Below are 19,449 nucleotides of genomic sequence, written 5' to 3' on the forward strand. Positions count from 1 at the left end.
AGGTTTTGGAATTGAGCTGATACACTTAAAATCCTGTCCCTGCTTGGCTTGAAAACCCAGAGGGGCTTCCTTTGGTATTTCATAGTTTCATTGTCAGAAATGTAATAAATTTGAGGTTGTTTTCTTCCCCTTGTAAACTGGATTGTCACTGTGGAAAGGTCTCTTAATTTTCCGCTTCTCCATGTGTATCCTAGATGTGACTGATTATTTTAATATTCTCTCTCTTTCTCCACTTAGTATTCCTGTAGTGCTTATAAACTATTTGCTCAACTTTGCAGGCGATTATAAGAACAAATATCGTAGCGTTGCATTGACTTTGCATGTGTCTTTGACAATGCCCCAACACCCCCTTCCCTAAGTCACTGCTCTTCCAGATGAGGAAACAAGGAGTGAGTGACTGGTTACAATGCATGTGAAGAACTCAGACATTTCCTTACTCACTCAACCCCAGATGTTCTTTTCCCAGGCCTCGTATTCAAGCCTTCATTAGAAATTTGAAAGAAATGCTTTACTGTGGCTGCTGGCTTGGCTGCTTTTCAGGTTCAGAAAGAATCTTCTGTATTCATAGGCCCTCTTTTCTTTTTCTTTAATATCTCTCTAGAAACTTGTATTATCTTCCTTAACAGTGCAGAAAAATATCCACATGTACATAATATTTTAGAGCTGCTTTATAGCACATTAATCCCTGAGACTAAAAAAAAAAAAAGCTCTTGGTCTCAGTCTCATTTTTAATAGGATAGGAAACTAAGAGGATACATGAGGATTATTCTAATCTTGCCCTGGAGCTCTCTCCAGCACTACTGCCTATCTGGGACCCATTATTGAACTGCCTTCTCCAGTGCTCTAGAAAAAATGTGCTTATCTTGATTTGACAAGTAATGATAGCAAAAGCAAAAGCCTGAGCTGTCACACTTTAGAAAGAATGGATTAGCTAATTGATTGTGAAAGAGAAATATTAGGCTAGAGCTAAATACCCTTTGGGGTGTTTTTCCCTCCTCCCTTTCTTCTTTAGTGCCTTGAGAATATGTTTGTGCACTGGGGTATGTATGCGTGTATTAAACACAACCAACTGCTCATCCTCCAAAACACATGCAATGGACTGCTTGAGGTGAGCTGCTTCCTCATCTTGCAGCTCTCCTCCAGCAGCCCATGGCTTGTGCTTTGGAAAAGCAATGAAGCTGGTGAGGGGTTTGGACCACAAGTCTTATGAAGAATGGCTGAGGGAACTCTGGTTTAGCCTGAAGAAAAGGAGGTTGATGGGAGACCTTATTGCTTTCTACAGCTACCTGAGAGGAGGTTGTAGTGAGATGGGGGTTGTTCTGTTTTCCCAAATAACAGGTCATAGGATAAGAGGAAATGGCCTCAAGTTGCACCAGGGGAGGTTTAAACTGGATATTAGTGGAAATTTCTTCACGTAAAGCATTATCAAGTACTGGAACAGACTGCCCAGGGAAGTGGTTGAGTCACCATCCATGGAGGTATTTAAAAGATATGTAGATATGGTGCTTAGGGACATAGTTTTAGCAGTGGACTTTGCAGTGCTAGGTTAATGGTTTGACTCGATGCTCTTAAAAGTCTTTTCCAACCTAAATGATTCTGTAATTCCACTGCTGTGGCAGAGGTTTCTGCACACAAAGCTTATATGCCTCTATGTACTCTTCAAACGTTTCAGGGCTCTGGTCTTCGATAGGGAGAGCACGTCTTGGACAGGAAAGGGGCTTATTTCTGCTGAGAATCATTGTTTGCAGGTGGTGGGAGACCAGTCCACCTGGAGGTAACAGAGTGGTAGCAAGCATGTGTGAAACTGTGTTTTGGGCCACCACAGACACTCTCCTACCTCTCATTGTGGCAATGAGGGTATCTGAGAGCATGATTTGACCTCAGATATTGCTGGAGCCAGTGTGCAGTTATAGTTAACTTCCATTGACCCTTCTACACTGGTGAGGAACTGAGGGAGGGTAGGCAGGAAGGATTTGGTTGCTCAGCAAGACTGGCTGAGTCAAGCTAGGACTCAAGTGTAAGTTTTACCTGTCTGTGTAGATCACTGCATGATATTTCTCTCCCTTTCACACTGAAAATAGCTACATTTTGCTGTGAGACTCCAGTCTTGAATGTGTCTTTAGACTGTTTCCAGAAGGCATCACAGAATTTCCCAAGCAGAGGAATCACTGCTGTCAACAGCAGAGTAATAGTGAAACACATGGTTTCTCCTTTCCTCTCCTCCCCTCCCCATCCATCCCCCTGCCCCAGGATGAAATTTATAAAATCTTGTACACTGCACAGAATGCAAACAGACATTGAGCTAGTTAAAAACATACTTCTCTTTATTTGAACGTTTTCTATCCACAGATAAAAGACAGCTGATACATTGCATAGTATACCTTTTTTTTTTTTACTTTCCAGTGTGCTTATTATTCAGCACATCTGAGAAAAGGAATGATTACTGGCTCTAACTTCCCACAACAAACAGTGAAGTTAATGGAATAATAAATTAAAGTAGTAGTAGTCCACATTATGTATAAAATATATGTTAACAGATACAAATAAGACATGAATTATGACTGATTCAGTTTCCCTTCTCCTCAGGAGTTCAGTGTCTTTATTAGAGTGGTTACTGAAGTTGAGTTTTTATTAAAATGCAGCAGTGCTCTGAAGCTGTGAAACACAAAAGCCACACAGTTTCTATAATTGAATGGGAATCTGTTCAAGAAATCTTGCTAGTGAGAGAAGGAGGGTGCTGCTCTCCTGCCCCTGTGATGGTTGGTTACTGTCCCTGTTTCTAAGCCCTTGCTGATGCAATGAGGAAGCCTTCAGGCTTCAGCTGTGGCTCTATGGCACACGCAGTGCCCACCAACTATTTATATTACAGGCACTACCTATTCAGAAGACAGAACTCCACACACGCTTCAGTGTGTGGAAGGGGGTCATGAAACCTTACTGTACTGGCCATCATCATTTTGGTTGTCCTCCTTGTCAATGTTCTTGCTGTAAACTCAGTACCTGGCCCCTCTGCGGTGTTAACCCACGAGCAGCTTCTGCTGGTCTTAAGGAAACAGCTGCAAGAGAGATCTGTCATGTCAGTGTGCTCTCTTTTCTGTTTACCTGAACACATGTGGGTTTCCATGAGTGCTTTCTGGCTGACAGCTGTCCCCAGGCAGCCAGGTGATGGCAGCCAGGTGATGTGTGCCCAGCCAGGGTCTTCCAGGGGAGCTGGTCCTGTGCATGGGCCAAATGTCAGTGCCACAGGCTGCTGCCTGCACTAGAGCTGGGACTGAATGCCTTGAGCATCCATCTCAGGGAGCTCCAGAAAGTGCCAAATCTACTATGCGGAGGTAGGTATTGAACAAGGACTGTCCAGCAAAGCCAGGAGAAAGAAACTTGTCAAACAGGGCAGGAGCAGAGCAGCAAGATATTTCCTTTGAGTCTGGGGCTGGGAACTGAGTAGCAGTGTCCATGCAAGGTAAAGATCCAAGAGTCTTTACCGCAACACAGATCCTGACCCATATATCATACAATAAGAAAATTCAACCATGTTCTGAATTACAGGGTTGTAATTCCACTCTGAGCATCTGATGACCACAGAAACCACCTGAGCTCTGCTCCCCTGGTTTGACAACCACATACTCCTGGATGCAATTATCTAGTTGTCTGTTTCAGCTGCCTGGCACTTTTTTCCCCCTCCCTCCCTATGTTCTTAACATTGAGGTAGAAGTTTCAACTAGTATTAAAACACACAAAGAAAATGAACACAATCTTAGTGGGCTAGTAGTACAATGACCTTCAAAATTTGAAAAACCTTCACAATGTGGCTATAAAACGAGCAACTGAAACAGCAGAAACAAAGTAATTCTAAAAATGTCAGAAAAATAGTATTGAAAAGTACAGTACTGAGTTGCTTCACCTACTGGCTTAAAAAAAATCAGATTTTCTTTTTTTAAATTCTTCCTCTGCAACAAATGGCAGAAGCAGATTTTTTTGTGACATCAGAGATATCCTGATATCCGAGTAAGAGTACCCAATGAATTCCTAAAAGCATTTAGTTTAGAACAACTATCTAAATACAGGTAATTTATATTAGTTAAACAGTTGAACATTGCTTTTATTTCCTATAAAAATACATGTTTAAGTATGTGCGTGTGTATATATACATGTGTCTATTGCAATAAAATCTGCATTTGTTCTGAAGTTTATAAGGAAGATCAAAGTAATATAATAATAGTAATAAACTTTACAAGGAGATTTAAATGACTTTGTTCATACAATATTTAAATATAAGGAACACACACCACCAACATAGTAGTTTTTTTGTGTTACAGCCCCTGTAATACTAAAGCAAGTTTATATTAATGCCTAAATGAAAGGGTTAGACTACTCCTATAGGGGCTGCTGTTAGTTACCTCCATTGTACTCAACACCACTGAGTAAATGAGGTCCAAATTTCAGTTGAAAGAACTTGGTTAGCTTGAATTTCATCCTATTGATTTAATTATTAGCAGGAATGTGAAAATACATTCAGTGTAAGAAAGCTGTTTAAGCCAAAAGAAAAAGAAAGTTCTTATTATTCTTACAGCTATTTTTCAAGAAATACTAGATGTTCCAGCTTTAACACTACATTTTTAAATCAGGAAAAAAAAATGCATGAGTAAGGAAGACAGATACTGTTTACGAGTCTTCAAGGCGAACATTTCACTGACATTAAAGGCAACTTTGCAGACTCACTTGAAATGTATCAATTTGTAATCTACACATTTACAGGGGATGCTCTGCTCTGAAAGCTGTTTCCCAATCTGTGCCAAAACGTATGAGGCTGTGTAGAATTCTTCTGATGATAGACCTCCAGGCTCTGTTTCTCCATAATTGATTTAGTTATTAGTTATGCAGGGAGAGAAAAGATCCCTGAGGCTTGGTAAAACAGTATTCAGTTACTAAAAGCAGCCCTTTGTGAATTAATGTCATCTTACCAGCTCTTTCTGCTCATTATTCCTTCAAGTCTTGTTTTCCTGGACACCAGCTGTCACAGAGGAAGTCTCCAGCCTTTTCTTCTTCTGCCTCCCTGGCTGGCTGAAGTTGCACCAGCACGGTCTGGAGTGTCTCCTTCACCACCTGGATCTCCCTCTGCAGAGACTGTGCAAGCTTTATTAAGGAATAAATCTATAGGTGATTGGCAGTCCCTTTTCTCTTTCCAAGTTATTAAATAAATTCTTGTTCTGCTGCTCACAACAGATGGCCATGGCTATCTAATTGTAGCTTCAAGTTCTTCCAAATTATTTGGATTAAATATTAATACATTTCTCACACTTGCTTAAAAAAAAAAAAAATCCAGGCAAACTGAAGTTCTCAAGTGGCATTATTTAGCACTTTAAAAAAGGGAGGGGATGGGGGATACTGCTTTGGTGCTGTTCTCATGGGAAGGAAGGAGATGAAGAAATGGCACCATGGAGGCAGCAACACTAGCCACGAGTTCCCTGCTGGATGGAGGGTGGAATTTTCAAGCCAGAGATGCAGACCAGGATGGATGAGACCCCTGGTGAAGACAACAGGGGTCTGGAAGCAGTCTCAGACAAACCAAGTGACCACAGCTTGTGTGGCATTGGCGAGCTCAGCACCATGTGCTATGCAAGGCAGGGTGGGAATCTGGGTAAGCAGCAAAATTAACTCAAAGAAGAGAAAGTGTTTCAGTTCTACTTACCACCAGAAGGCTTTAATCTTAGCTGAATTATCAGTATAATTATAGCGCAGAAAACAAATATAAAGTAATACCAGGCTTCATAGCGAATGCTTTGAACAAGTTGAAAAGCAAAGAGATTAGCAGCAGCAAGGTCACACTGCTGTGCATTAAAAGGAAAAGGGGCAAGTGAAAAGCACCTGATAATTCAGTAAAAATACTTATTTCATTAAGAAAGGAGAATTTTCCACATTTTATTTGCCATTGTCTAGTTCAAGTTTCCTGCAAGGCACTCAGGAAGAAATGATGGCTAATGGCTCCGTCTCTTAAAAGACTTTCACCTACTCTCTTTTCTCCAGCTCCAAAAATAAGAGAGGGAAGGTGTCAGGTGGTGGCAACAAGAAGATGAGGGGCTGCAGCAGTGAGCAGACTGGCAGATGAAGGTAGGACTTGCATGGAGATAGTCCTAACTGCTGAGACATGCAGAAGTTTTTAAGTGTCTAAGCTTCCTAGGCAGCAGAGCTTTTTGTTCTGATGACTAGTCTCTCCTGGGAATAAGCACAGTTTGTACCATCAATACATCAGCCTTTCTGCTGATAATCTTATGTCAGTGATACTATCCACTGCTGGATCAAGTGCAAGGATTGGGTGTAGCTCAGTGAAACAACCAACCTCATCTTCTCTTCCATAGCTTACACCACATGCAGAGCAAAGCAAGCGTGAGCCATGTCAGAGCCTGCTGAAGCTCTAAACCAACAACCATGTCAATGTGAACAAGCCTTAGGGCCCACCCCATTCTCACTGAGGCCTCTGTACAGATATGGCTGGAGGTCAAGGACCCCAAAAAGCTAACCCAAGCAGGTCAAGGGAGAGAGAAGTAAGTTCATCTCTAGCACTAAGTGGTCAAATGATCTCTGAGACACACAGAAACTCATTTTAAGGGAAATGAAGCAGCCTGACACCAAAACCACTCAATTTCAAAAGTACAATGCCCAGGAAGGATAACGCACAAGGACAGGCTTTATCCTTTACAGAGCTCATCCATTATGAAATGTTGTTTTACTTGACCCTGAGGTCAATGCAATGTCAAGAAAAAAAGACCCTCAGGTTATGTGACTGTAAAAAGTGAGGTACTACTTTCAAAAAATGAGACTGCGAGAGGACGACGGGAAAGCTATACAAATCACTGCTATTTCACACAGCCACAGTTATTCCTTTGAAAAGCTTTTTGGCTGCTTTCCATTCTGTTATCTGTTCCTCAAAATTTCATCTTTATATATTTACATACATTTACTATGATGTTTTACTCTTAATGCATTCAACCAGGGGTGTTCACACACACTTCTAATTTCCGGACAGCTCTATTAATCTAAAGGGACTCTGTCTCTGATTACAAGTAATGGCAGCACATGCAAAACCTCTCCAATCCTAGGATCTCAAAGCACTGTAGAAGGACAAATTAATTATGCTTTGCATCTTCTCTGAAGTAAGAAACATTATTATCCTCTTATAAGCAGTCCTGTACTGTCCACCACTCTGCAATTTAATCATGATGCTCTGCTGAAAACCTAACTGGTAAAAGAGAAATTCTTCAGTTTATGAACACCGTGAAGCCTCTGAAATTTAATTACTTCTACATGCAGTCTCTGACTACATGCTGTTATTTGTAATATCCCAAGTGATTACAAAATTCTTTTCAGATAGAGAAAAAAACAAAATTGAAATGTTTCCCTGCCAGTGGATCAGAAATCTTGAAGGAGAGAGGAAAACAAAGGAGAAAGGGCAAGAAACTCTTAAGCAACAAGATGGAGCAACACGAAGGATGACTGCATAGTCTACCTACAGCAAGTCTCAATAAACTCAGAAATAATACCACAACCAGCTGTAGACCAGTAACTGTCAAATGAGCCTCTATGGCTTGGTAAAATATATGTTACAGGGCTGAGCATGGAATCTCTATTCATATACAGATGTTATGTCTGGATAAACAGCTTCACCCATTTTAAGAGTGAAAAAACCTAAGTTTTGCATGGGTCCACAGGCAAATGTGTCCTTCACGCTTAAATTCTCTACCCAGCGTTGCAAATATTGAGCCAGTATCAAAGCCATATACGAAATCAAATTTCAACTAGGAACATTTTTTGCTCCTGCTGTCTTCCTGTGAAAAACTGGCAAAATTTCTCCAATGTGTCATAAGCATTAAATTAAGGTATTTGGGAACAGCTTCACAAAACCACAGTCTGTATCCTGCAACGTTGCTGCAGCTCTGACATTGTCTCAGTTGAAGCCTTTCACCCATTTGACTTGCTCTCTTTAACACATTTGAGCATCATAACAGAGTCCACGATTTACAAGGAGATAAAAAGCAGAACTAACTTCCGTAGACTTACTTAATTTTTTTAAAAAATGGGCTCATCGATGTATCTTATGTTCTCTCAGTGCAGAGGTTTATGGAAAAAAAAGAGAAAAACCGTAAATAATACAAACCAGTTGCCTACTTATAGGAAAGATTAAAAACTAGGAGTATATTGTAAGACAAAAGGTCTTAAAAGAACAGTCAAGCACTACCACAGGGCTTAGGTAAGGGCCAATAGGATTTTGGAGAATAACAGCAATTTTGGATATCTGAAGGGGAAATTAAGACTTGAAGACAGAAATAATCAGAGAGAGAGATTTTTTTAGCCTGTTTAACTCTTCTGGTTGTTTCTAACAGCTGAATATTACAGTGGATGGAGACAGAAGCTCAGGTGGACATCCCAGTATGTAATACACATGTCTTTCCTAACACCAGGCACCAGAACACACCCAGGGAGGACAGCCAGCTGGAAAGTAACTCTGCAGAGAAGGACCTTGAGGTCGTGGTGGACAGCAAGCTGAACGTGAGCCAGCAACGTGTCTTATGGCAAAGGTGACCAACAGCCTCCTGGGCTGGATTATGAAAAGCACTGCCAGCAGGTGGAGGGATCTGATCCTTCCACTCTGCTTAGCACTTATGAGGTCCCACCTGGAGCACAGGGCCGGATTCTGGGCTCCACAGTACAAAAAAGGCTTATTGGACCAAGTCCAGCACAGAGTGGCTTTAATGGACTGGAGCATTTGTCACATGAGGAGATGCTGAGAGCACTGAGACTGTTCAACCTGGGGAAGAGAAGGCTCAAGGGGATCTTATCAATGTATATAAATGGCTGAAGGGTGGGAATGGACAAGCAGGAGCCAGACTTTTCTCACTTAGTGTCCACTAAGGCAAAAATTCCAAAATAGGAAATTGAATCTGAATACAAAAAACCAGTTTTTTTACTGTGAGGGTGGTCAAACACTGGAACATGATGCATGGAGACTTTATGGAGATATCCATGGAGATAATCAAAACTTGAATGGATGTGATCCTAGGTGACCCTGCTTGAGCAGGAGGTTGGATCAGATGATCTCAAGAGGTCACCTCCAACTAGACAATTCTGGGATTGGGTGTGCTAAGTGCCAAAGGACCAGCGAAGAGGCAAGACAGTTCAGTGTTCATTTGGAATGACCTGGGTTTCAGCCTTTTAGAAGTGCACTCTTGTGAATGAAGCAAAGACACCAAGAAAGTCCCTACTGATCCTATATGAAGCCTGTGTATTGTCACAGCAAGAGAGAAAAATGGCCTTTGGAAAATCACTTACATCTCCTTAGAAAATGCAGGGATGCTTGTGGTACTGAAACCAGATTAAGAATTTCCCATTTCCCTCCTCCATTGCTGTCTCCCTCCTTCACATCCACAAATGTGTTTCTGCAAAATAACATAGTATCAGACATAAAAACCAAAACACTCCCCCCCAAACTACTATACAGAAAAAAAAAAAAAACCCAACAAAAAACCAAACCAACGGAAAGACTGCAACATTTTGCAAAAAGGGTCACTTCAGTGGTCTGGAGGTCAGCTGTCTCCAAATCACTTGTTCCATCAGAAAACAGAAAGCAAAGAAGCTGCAGCACATGGATGGAAATACACTGACCTACCTCCATCGCAGCACAGACAATACAAGTGGAACCACATCCTCTTAATATGACGCATATTGGGAAGGGCTCACCCCCTGTCATCCAAAATAAAATCAAAGAGGGCATCATTGCCACATCTCACTCTTCTGGGATCCCAAAATTTCTTACAAGTTTACCCAGGGTGAGATTGCTCAGTGAGGGACCTTCAGGGGCTGAATTCTACACTCCTGAGTCTGTCAAAAACCTGCACTGGGGTAAAGCAAGGCCTGTATGACAGCCTGCTGTATGATAAGGTGAAGGGTTAGCCAAGTGACTCACAGTGCCTAATGAACGTTTAGACACAAAATTCTATTTTCAAAACAACCAGTTAAAATGCCCATTTTAGGGCAAGGAATGAAGATTGCTTTTATAATAATAGTCCAGCCAGGTTTTCTTCCAACAAAAGCGTTTTCACCAGGAGGAACTATTACATGCATTCAAATTGTCTATCAAAATGTAACTGCTAATTAAGAACAAAAATAACTGTGAAATTGCAATATAGGCTCCATTTAATTTTACTGGGAATTCCAGGCCTTTACTGTCAGGAAAGTAACACCTCTCATCAGCTCTGTAGACATCAGAATGAGTCACCTCTTGTCCTTTGGTTTTTCCAATTAATGATGTGGACTGTTTTCATACACTCACTAATGATTTACCGTAATTGAATGTTTTGTGGGTTTATTTGGTTATACTACATAGAATTTAGCAAATATGTCACACTGTTACAGAAAAGCTCTTCCCCTCCTCTCCCCCACTATTGTTTGATGCTTTTTATACAAAACTACAGTTTAGTATTTGCTGTGAAAGGCTTCAATAATAAATGAGAATCCCAAGCAGGTCTGTGTCTATGCTAAGGACCAAAAAATATCTGTGGATTTCTCCTTTGTTCAGGTCGTGCTGGCAATTGTGAATAGCACAGTTGATTTAAGTGTTCCATGCCATCAAAACAGAATGAAAAACAATGACATCTGGGATTTTTCTTCTAATACAAACTTAATTATTAATCAAAGCTATGACACACACTAAACATTGGCAAATGGCTCAAGAGCATCAGGAATTTATTTTTCTCAGTGGAGTCTTTAAAAGTCTTTTAATAATCAGACGACAGGACTAATCTACATCTGTGCAGCCCCCATTCAGATTTTTCACCTAATACAGTTTGTAACATTCATGTGTAATGCAATTTTGGGGGGCATGAAGGGAAGGGTGAAAATAACCAGTGAAAAGAGCTTGAATAACTTACCCAGGTTTGATTATGATTCCAGATCTTTAAGCTCCTTTTTTTCAGAGTTCTACAGATTTTTAATGAAGACTGGATAATTTTCCAATATTTGGGATAAGAACTTATTTCATTTAAAACCAAATAAATTATCGTGCAAAAAACATATCCATGTATTAACCATAAATTCTTCTACTGGGGCTAATTATTGGTAGCAATCTCAGTGCTAGTTCCTGCAATATAGGCAAGTTATCAATGGGTGAAAGTTTATTTTATAGGCACCGAGCAGTTTTTATTTAAAAAAACAATTTACAGGTCTGTACCACTGTGGTAGCTATTTTTCTCATTTCTTTTTGAAGTGTAGCACAGCGATTACATGTACCAGATGGTACCATTTTATGCACATTGATCTGGACTACCTCTGAAATAGCAACTGAATGTTAATGAGGGGTAGTTGAATTGCTGCACTGCTTCTCTGTATGTCCCTATGTTTTAAACATGGTTTCTTATTCTCTGGCTGATGGTCTTGCTAGGAGGACCAGGATATCACACAGTGTGCACTTCTGTGTTTAGATAATGTGAGCTAAATTTCACTGATAGAGGAAATCAGATCTATTTCTATATAACTGTAGCTAAGAACGAGACTAATCTACAACTCTTCTCAAAATCCAGTGATTAGATCTTATTTTTTCAACTAACTCCTGCAGTTTCAACAGCTACAAAGAAACATGCATGGTCCATAGAAAATATAAATACTACTACTTTTACATACTTGTAGTGTATTTTCATCAGGAATCAAAAAAGCAGTTTTTCAGCTTATTTCACCTTACTTAGCAAACTGTAATTATGAACAGACCTGATTTTTTGGTTTGAATATGAACTTAAGTCCACTGCAAAGAACACTTAACTCCAGTCCTCAGTGTTCACTATTAGGGTCAATGAGAAAAATCTCTCATTTGAGAGCAAACATAAGTAAGAGAAAAAGGAAGTAGGTGCTCTGCACACATCCATATTGTTCTGAAAAGAATGCTCACAAACAGCACTGGGGAAACACAACTGCAACTTAGTGCACACACTGTAAATATAATGAAAATAATATTACAAACTGGCCTGTGGTATACATACGAAAATAATTTTTCTGTTCATTGAAACACTTAGAAAAGAAAGATTTGAAGTAGTAACAAATTAGTGACTGGATTTCCCCCCTCCAATGCAAAGCCCTCCAGCATCTTCCAACACCCCTCCAATCGCCAAAGTTTATCATTCTGACACCTTTATAGAAACCAAATTTCTAGAATAGGAATTTTGCAATGAGCTGGCAATAGGGGCCCAATTACCTAAAACACAGTGGTACTTCCACTCTGTTTATTATCCTTTCTCTAAACTCTCTCCTGCAGGACTACCTGCCTCAGCTTAGGAGAAACTGAATCCTTCCTAGCACCATCATCATCTTAACTCACCTTCAGGTGTCTGTAAGGGCTTCTCTGTGAATCTCTCCAACCTGAACTTATTCATCTTTCTTCATTATGCCGTTGCCTGCCACCTCTTCTCCACTAAATAATTGTTCTCATCTTCTTGAGCCTCACTGGTTCTTATTCTCTTTTCCCTTTCTTAGAAGAACAAAATCTCTTTTGTGGTAAGTTTTTCTATGAAAGTTACAAATGAAACAATACTCTGGGCTCTTAAATTTTGAAAAATGTAGGCCAAACACATGCCACATAAAGGTTAAGCAATCTTCAATCAGACACTGAATGACAGATAAAGCACAGAAAGAGATAAGGGTGCTTTATAAGACAACATTTCATTTGGTTACTTACACTGGAGTGTTAGCAGCAGATTGAATTGCATAGGACACCACATGATGCATCTGCTGCCAATTTTTTCAAAAAGGAAAAAAAGCCAAACTACATGTGGCAATATACACAGTCTGTGTCGGTGATGTAGCATTTAATTTAACTAAATCATGTTGGGAAATGCAGGTGCGTGGACGCTTGTATCCGTGCAGCTTTTGGTGCACTAGGTATTTACTTATATGAGCATTACAAACAAAAGGATTTTAACAGTAAAATGAAGGCTTTTCAGTGTCTATTCTTAATTCACAAGGAACTAACTTCTGTGTAAATCAATTAAAGTTGGATCAGACCACAGTGAAAATGCACTGTAAGAAAACTTGCTACAACAAAAACACCCACTTTAGCAAGACAATCAATTCTCCCCTTCTTTGTATTTAATCTACATTAAGAACTAGTACTCTATGTGAATTTGAAAGGCAAGTATTTCACATACATACTTACACAGGTTGATACATGTCTGTAGCTATATCAAAAAGGATATGAATAACTCCTTCATCAACTCTGCAGGAGGAAGTCTGCAGTTGATCTTCCAGATGCACCAATTTCTCACTTATTGCTTCACATTTTTCTCCCAACGCTGCAGAAAATATGAAGAACTCCTACAGGAAGTTGACAAAGAAAAGAAAGCATGTTTGCTGCTGACTGTTTCTACACCAAACTTGCATCAAATCAAGGGGAAAATAAAATACTGGTAAGGGAATATGATACTTCGCAGCGCTAAGATGTTGCCTGAAAGCAAATTCCCATTAGAGAGACAAAAAGTTGTTACTATTTAATAATTTGGTGATTTATATGAAATGGAATGAGCTTGTGGTCTCAGTCTATTTCCCAGCAGAAAAAAGTCATGATCCTACTTTCAGGAGAGGATTAAAGGAGTGTGAAGACTGAACTGCTCTCCCTCTTCCCTGTTGTCTCACCACAGCAGGGGAGGGAAATCTCATGCTGACTACACCATTTAGGTTCCTAAACTTCAAGTTTTTCATATAGATATGATTTACACTTTTAGGCCATTTAAATATTTCAAGCAGCATTGCTTTTGGTATCTCTTATAAACACAAAATGTACTTACTTTTTTGAGGAAAAATCTGGCTGGAATACTTAGGGACTTTTCTCAACTGATCAGAGAAAATGAATCAAAGTCTTCAAGATTACAAGATGAAACTATGCTTTTTTTACTGTGTTATCATGAAATAAGACTAAATATTCAAAATTAATGCTTCTCTACTTAGAACTTACACTGGCAAACATTTTTTTCTATTTTAAACTGAGTATTTTAAACCAGTTGCAAAGTTCTTCCCATAAGTTTGTCTGCTTTCAGATACACTGCACAAGGGTAATTTTTATCTTTTCTATTTTGTATTGAGTACTTCTTTGAGAAATGGCCCAAATAAGCAGCAAATATGAGAAGGGAAGGGGAAAAAAAAATAATCCAATTTGTGCAACAGTGAGATGAGCCTCTCCTCTCCCTCTCAAGACATCACAGTGCTGTTTACCATGAATTATGGGGGTTATCTGTAAGGAAGAGGTTATGGTCCCAAGATGAAGTTCTGTTGGAGCCATGTTGAAAAAACTGGAGTCATTCATCAGCTGGAATCCAGAACACTGGATTTTCTCTAGACCTAGTTTATGCACTCATTCATAAAGCCAGCTGCACATGTGGCCATATACAATCTTCAGAAAGTCTTTTTTCCTTCCACGAAGTACTTGGAGTCCTTCGCACGGATCTGTTGCTATCATAGCAGCCATCAGTGGTTGTTTAAGAGAAATCGAGCCTTCAAATCAAAGACCTTCCAAAGAAATCGTGCTAGTACTTGCTGGATCACTGCCCATTGTGAAACAATCTGATTTTTGGTAAGCACATTTACCAGATCTCCGTTCTGTGCTATCCTTACGTGGCGTCACACAGTGCATTCACAGAGTCAAATATCAGAAGAGCTCTGCTTGCCGGCACATCCCACGTTACAGCGCAGAGCTTTGACCTTTCTGCCTTCCCTAGGTCTGCTGCCAGACAGGGCTCTCCAGCAGATCGCACGGGTGCACAACCAGCTGCAGCTCGAAGCCTGGAGGAGCCAGCTGGGTAGGAGAGGTTATGTTGCAAACACCCACAACTCAGACACAGAGAAGCACAACGTGAGAACCATCTGGCTGAGTCCCTGGCTCTGCACGAGACCTGAGCAGCCATCTTCAGCATCGTTACCAAACTTCAGAATCTGCAGCAGCACTACACAGAATTTATAGATATAAAAATGAACCATTGGTTTTTAAATGAGGGGAGGAGAAGGTGCGTATTTCTCCCTAGAGCAACTAGGAACGTCCTTGTCTTATGACCAGGGACAGAAGATGAGGAAAAAGTCTTCCATCCAGCTGATAAATCATTATTCTGTACAGCAGCAGGACCCCATATGCTTTTAGGGACTGGGATAACCCAGGCAATTTATATCATTAGAAAGCTTTTGGGAATCACTCTGTGACACACATGCAAGAACAGATTACAGTTGTCTAAGAGTCATTAAATTGCAAAAACCTAGTACTCGGAAAGCACATCTAAAATGATGACCATCTATGGAGAGCTCCACCTCTGAACACTGATTTTTCTCTAACAGTTAATTACACACAAGAAAATCAGGTCTTCACATAAACATCATCTCAAGATGAAGAACAAGAAAAACAAGACAAAAACCACTCAGTGCTATACAATCATTGAATAGTTAATTTAGGAAGAACAGTTTTTAATTAATGTATAAACTCCTAAGTATTGCTCTGGTAGAAAAAAGCTGTAAGAGAAATTTTCAAACCAGACTCTTTATACAGACTCCATACTTCAACAAAATGAATTAGTCCTGTGCAGATCCTGAAGAATAGGTCTTTTCCAGTGACACGTATAATGCAGATTCTTGCTCTTGTAACATCTCTGTACCGAACACTTTAGTCTGATTCAGTCACTGTTTTGATCAAGAACTATCACTATATGAGATTTTGGATCACATTCATGCTGTCAAGAAGGATGACACTTCTAATTCTGATTTGAAATCATCAGTTACCGCAGACAGCAAATAAAAAAAAGTACATGTTATGGTAAAGTCCTGAACACCCGTGCCATTAAGTGTATTTAAATATAAAAAGTATTATAAAGGTACACATTACATTAGGGTATCCCTTTCTTTTTTAGAGTAGTGTTGATGGCAGGAACGTTTATCCAGCTAATTAGTGACCTGATTAGCATTGTCATTAGTTGCTGTAAGAAAAGATCCATTTCCTCCACTTTCAAACTGCCCTCACGGTTCCTGTCTTGTATGTGCAAATACAAGGAGTTGACTGAGCAGCTAATCTAAAGGATAAGCCCCTAGCCCTGCAGTGAAGACCCACAGTGGAAATTTTTTCCTGTTCACCGTGTCAGTGAATGTTCAGGGAAAAATTAGGCCTTTTAGAACCACCCCCTCACTGAACTTCAGCCGGGTTGAAAGACGCTGGCAACGGGAGACAGCATTTAGATACCTGCTTGGCCAAACAGACTCCAGGTTGCAACTGCGGCCTAGCTCTAATGTGCGCACATTCTGAGAACCTGAGATAAAATAAAACCACAGCCTGAAATCTACAGTCACAAGATAGCTAGATGACTATACTTATCAACATACCGTTACCTAATATGACCTTATGTTTGGAATTTTCTTTTCCTTTTCAAATAAAACTTTACAGCCACGTAAAGAAACATCCCAGGAAGGATGGAAGGAAGGAACACATGAACCCCAACACCCTAGGACTTCAGGGGAACACACATTCCGTAGCAAAGGCACCTCATGGTGCTTTGCATCAGTACTAACCTGTGTTTTGGGGCTCTAAGCTTTGGCTAGCAGTTTCTGCCCCGCTGAAATTCCAGGGAAGGACTTTATTGGTGCATTGATCTCACATGAACTGTGCTTAGAAATAAGAGACTATAATTTATAACTCACTGGCTTTAATTCCTTTGTCAACTGAACACTTAGATTCTCACTTAAAGTAAAACATCTATTCTATCTTGTGGAAAAATCCCAAGTGATCACATTTTAAGTACATAATGAATTGTCTAAAAATGTAACAAAAATCCTGTTTACTATGGAAATTAAGAAAAATGTGGAAAACCTAGGAAAATGTGCTCAATGCAGAATTGTTACAACGTTATGGGAAGGCAGGTAAATCTGAGTAATTAAAATTAGATCCAACTGGTTTAGGTCTTTAAACACTTAAAACCCACTTAATCATAACTGTATGGCTGTGACTGCACTGCAGCGTAACTAAAATAGCTCTGTAAGATAGGGGCTATATGCTATTAATCTTAAACTCCTATTAGGTATTTTGCAGCTTAATTCCTCTTTAATACAGCAATAATAGTGTATGGATAAAGTATTTTTGCATCTCCATGACACAGCTGCATTTTTAGCTGAAATGAGAAGGTCCTCCATAGTTTAGACAAGCACCATCTTTCAAGAACTTACCTGCAGACCTCACATGAAAAATGCAGGAGAGCCATCACGTAAATTATTATTTTCCAGAAGGTGTATATGCGGCCTTTCTTATTTTGGATTGGAAAAATGTGGTCATGCAGAGAACTCTAACTTTAGTTTAACATCAAGAAGAGGTATAAAAGAAATGGAAAAAAAATATACAAGAATAATTCTAGATATTCAACCAATTCCACATCTTCTGTCCCCAGGCTCTTGTTTGAAAAAAAAGTTTGATAACCCAGAGAAGTAGATAGGAAAGGTTTCTCTCAGTGCCTTTCATGCCTAGTAACATCATCGGTAACATTTTTATTTGACATTTGTCTATGTAGGCAGAGAAACCGCTGTCAGTGACACACAAACTATTCAGAACAGCTCCTGGTTGGAAAGTGGCACTTTACACTGATCAACAATATCTCTGAGAGGAGAGTGGACTCTGCCTCCAGCTCAACATATTAATAAAATACAACTCATCCAAGCTTGTAGGTTATGTCAATGCTACAAGCTGCTGTAAGTCTTAAGAGTTCTTTGGTTATTTTTGCACTAACAGCACTTTTAGGAAGCAGCTAGGAGAAATTGCAGGAGTCAGGAAAGAGCTGAGATGTAATATTGCTTTATGGATTTTTCTGTGAACAGCAGATGTAGCTGGTTGGGATTTCCCCCCCCCTCCCCTAAATCCTTAAGCAGGTAAAAAACAGCAAAAATGTGGGTGTGTTCTGTTATTTCTTAAGGTGGTAAATGAAGAAATTCTTCTGCCTTCTCACGCAAAGTAGAAATTCTCATTCTCTTCCAGAGACACGAGAGTCTGATGTGAGAAACAGGAAACAGACAATGTTCCAGCTGATGCACAGCTGGAGCACCAGCACACTGAATTAATAGCAGAGGGAATGTTTCCACTTTGGTCTTCTGCATTTCAATTTACTCTTTTACAAGTCATTTTAGTTATTGATGAGCAACAGCTCCTTGACAGCATTACTCAAGGAAAATGTTTGATTAGCTTTTCCAGTGCAAACACCTTCCAAGCTCCTTTGGATTGAGGTCAGCAATTTTATATAGAAAAATTGGTATTCTAGGAGCTAGATTAATCTAACTATTAGGGATTAGAGTCTCTAATAGAGACTTTGGTGGTTGTGCTGAGAAGCAGGATTCCCAGACAGGTGTGTATATATATATATATATATATATATGTTGAGCTGCTAATCTCTTCTCCCTAGTATCCAGTGATAGGATACATGGGAATGTGAAGCTGCACCTGGGGATGTTTACACTGGACATTAAGAAGCATTTGTTTACTAAGAGGGTGATCAAACACTGGAACAGGCTTCCTAGAGAGGTGCTCAATGCCCCAAGCCTTTCAGTATTAAGAGACATTTGGACAACGCCCTTAATAACATGCTTTAACTTGGTCAGTCAGTTGGAGCAGATGATCGTTGCAAGTCCCTTCCAACTGAAATAGTCTATCTATCCTTAAAATTTGCTCTTCCTACAGAGGAACTTTGTAAAAAGGAGTTGTCTTTCTTCAAACTAGCAATATCATAACCCCAATAAGATGTGTAAAACAAAAGCCCTAAGAGCCCTCTGCAGAACATCAAAGCCAGATTTCTTTCACCTGTGCTAAATCTTCTCTCTCCTATAATATTTAAAATCATTCAAAGTAACATGAATAACCACTATGAAAAGTTGCCCTTGCAGACAGACACTTCACGTTATGGCAAAATGCTCAGAACAGTGGTTATTGTTGGCAGAAGTGCTGCATGCACTTCTCGCCCCTTCCAAAGCTAACAGAAACTGTGAGCACTTGAAACTACATAAAGTCAGGCCAGCACATCTCTTAAATAATTTCTAGAAACAAAAGGCAACCATCCATGTTTTTCCTAATTGAGAAGATACTTTAGTCACATGCAGGCCAAGGGCACATGCCCTTAAATAACAAGCTGTACAGCCATGAAGCACCCAACATGTAGATGGAGAAAGCTTTGCCCTTGTTCTGTCCCAGATTTCCTGCCCTGTGTTGCACTACCCTGGGCATGTGTTGTAGATAAGGAGGGCAAAGCGGCCACTGATTAGGCCTGATCTCTAACTCTGAAAATAATGCCTGTTTGTCACGACCAAAACCATCTTAGCATCATGGCAAGGCTGACCAGAAAGTAACCAGGGACCACCAAAGCCCACTCTGTGACTTGCAGTGATATCAAGCCCACTGTGACTGTCCTCAGCTGA

The 19,449-nt window shown here is 39.9% G+C and overlaps 1 protein-coding gene across 1 annotated transcript in view; it reads right to left on the reverse strand.

Moving 5' to 3' along the window:
• Positions 1–2,306: 2,306 nt before the first annotated feature.
• LOC106893345 (disrupted in schizophrenia 1 protein-like) overlaps positions 2,307–19,449 on the reverse strand; it is a 46,586-nt gene continuing 29,443 nt past the window's right edge. The window contains exons 4-5 of the mRNA XM_014951248.1: positions 13,233–13,350; positions 2,307–5,126 (exon numbers count right to left, since the gene is read on the reverse strand). Coding sequence (XP_014806734.1) covers positions 4,978–5,126; positions 13,233–13,350 — 267 coding nt within the window. The 3' untranslated portion in view covers positions 2,307–4,977. The remainder of the gene's footprint in view (positions 5,127–13,232; positions 13,351–19,449) is intronic.

The sequence above is a fragment of the Calidris pugnax genome, unplaced genomic scaffold, assembly GCF_001431845.1.
Source record: "Calidris pugnax isolate Ruff unplaced genomic scaffold, ASM143184v1 scaffold24, whole genome shotgun sequence".
In the NCBI taxonomy this organism is placed as follows: domain Eukaryota; kingdom Metazoa; phylum Chordata; class Aves; order Charadriiformes; family Scolopacidae; genus Calidris; species Calidris pugnax.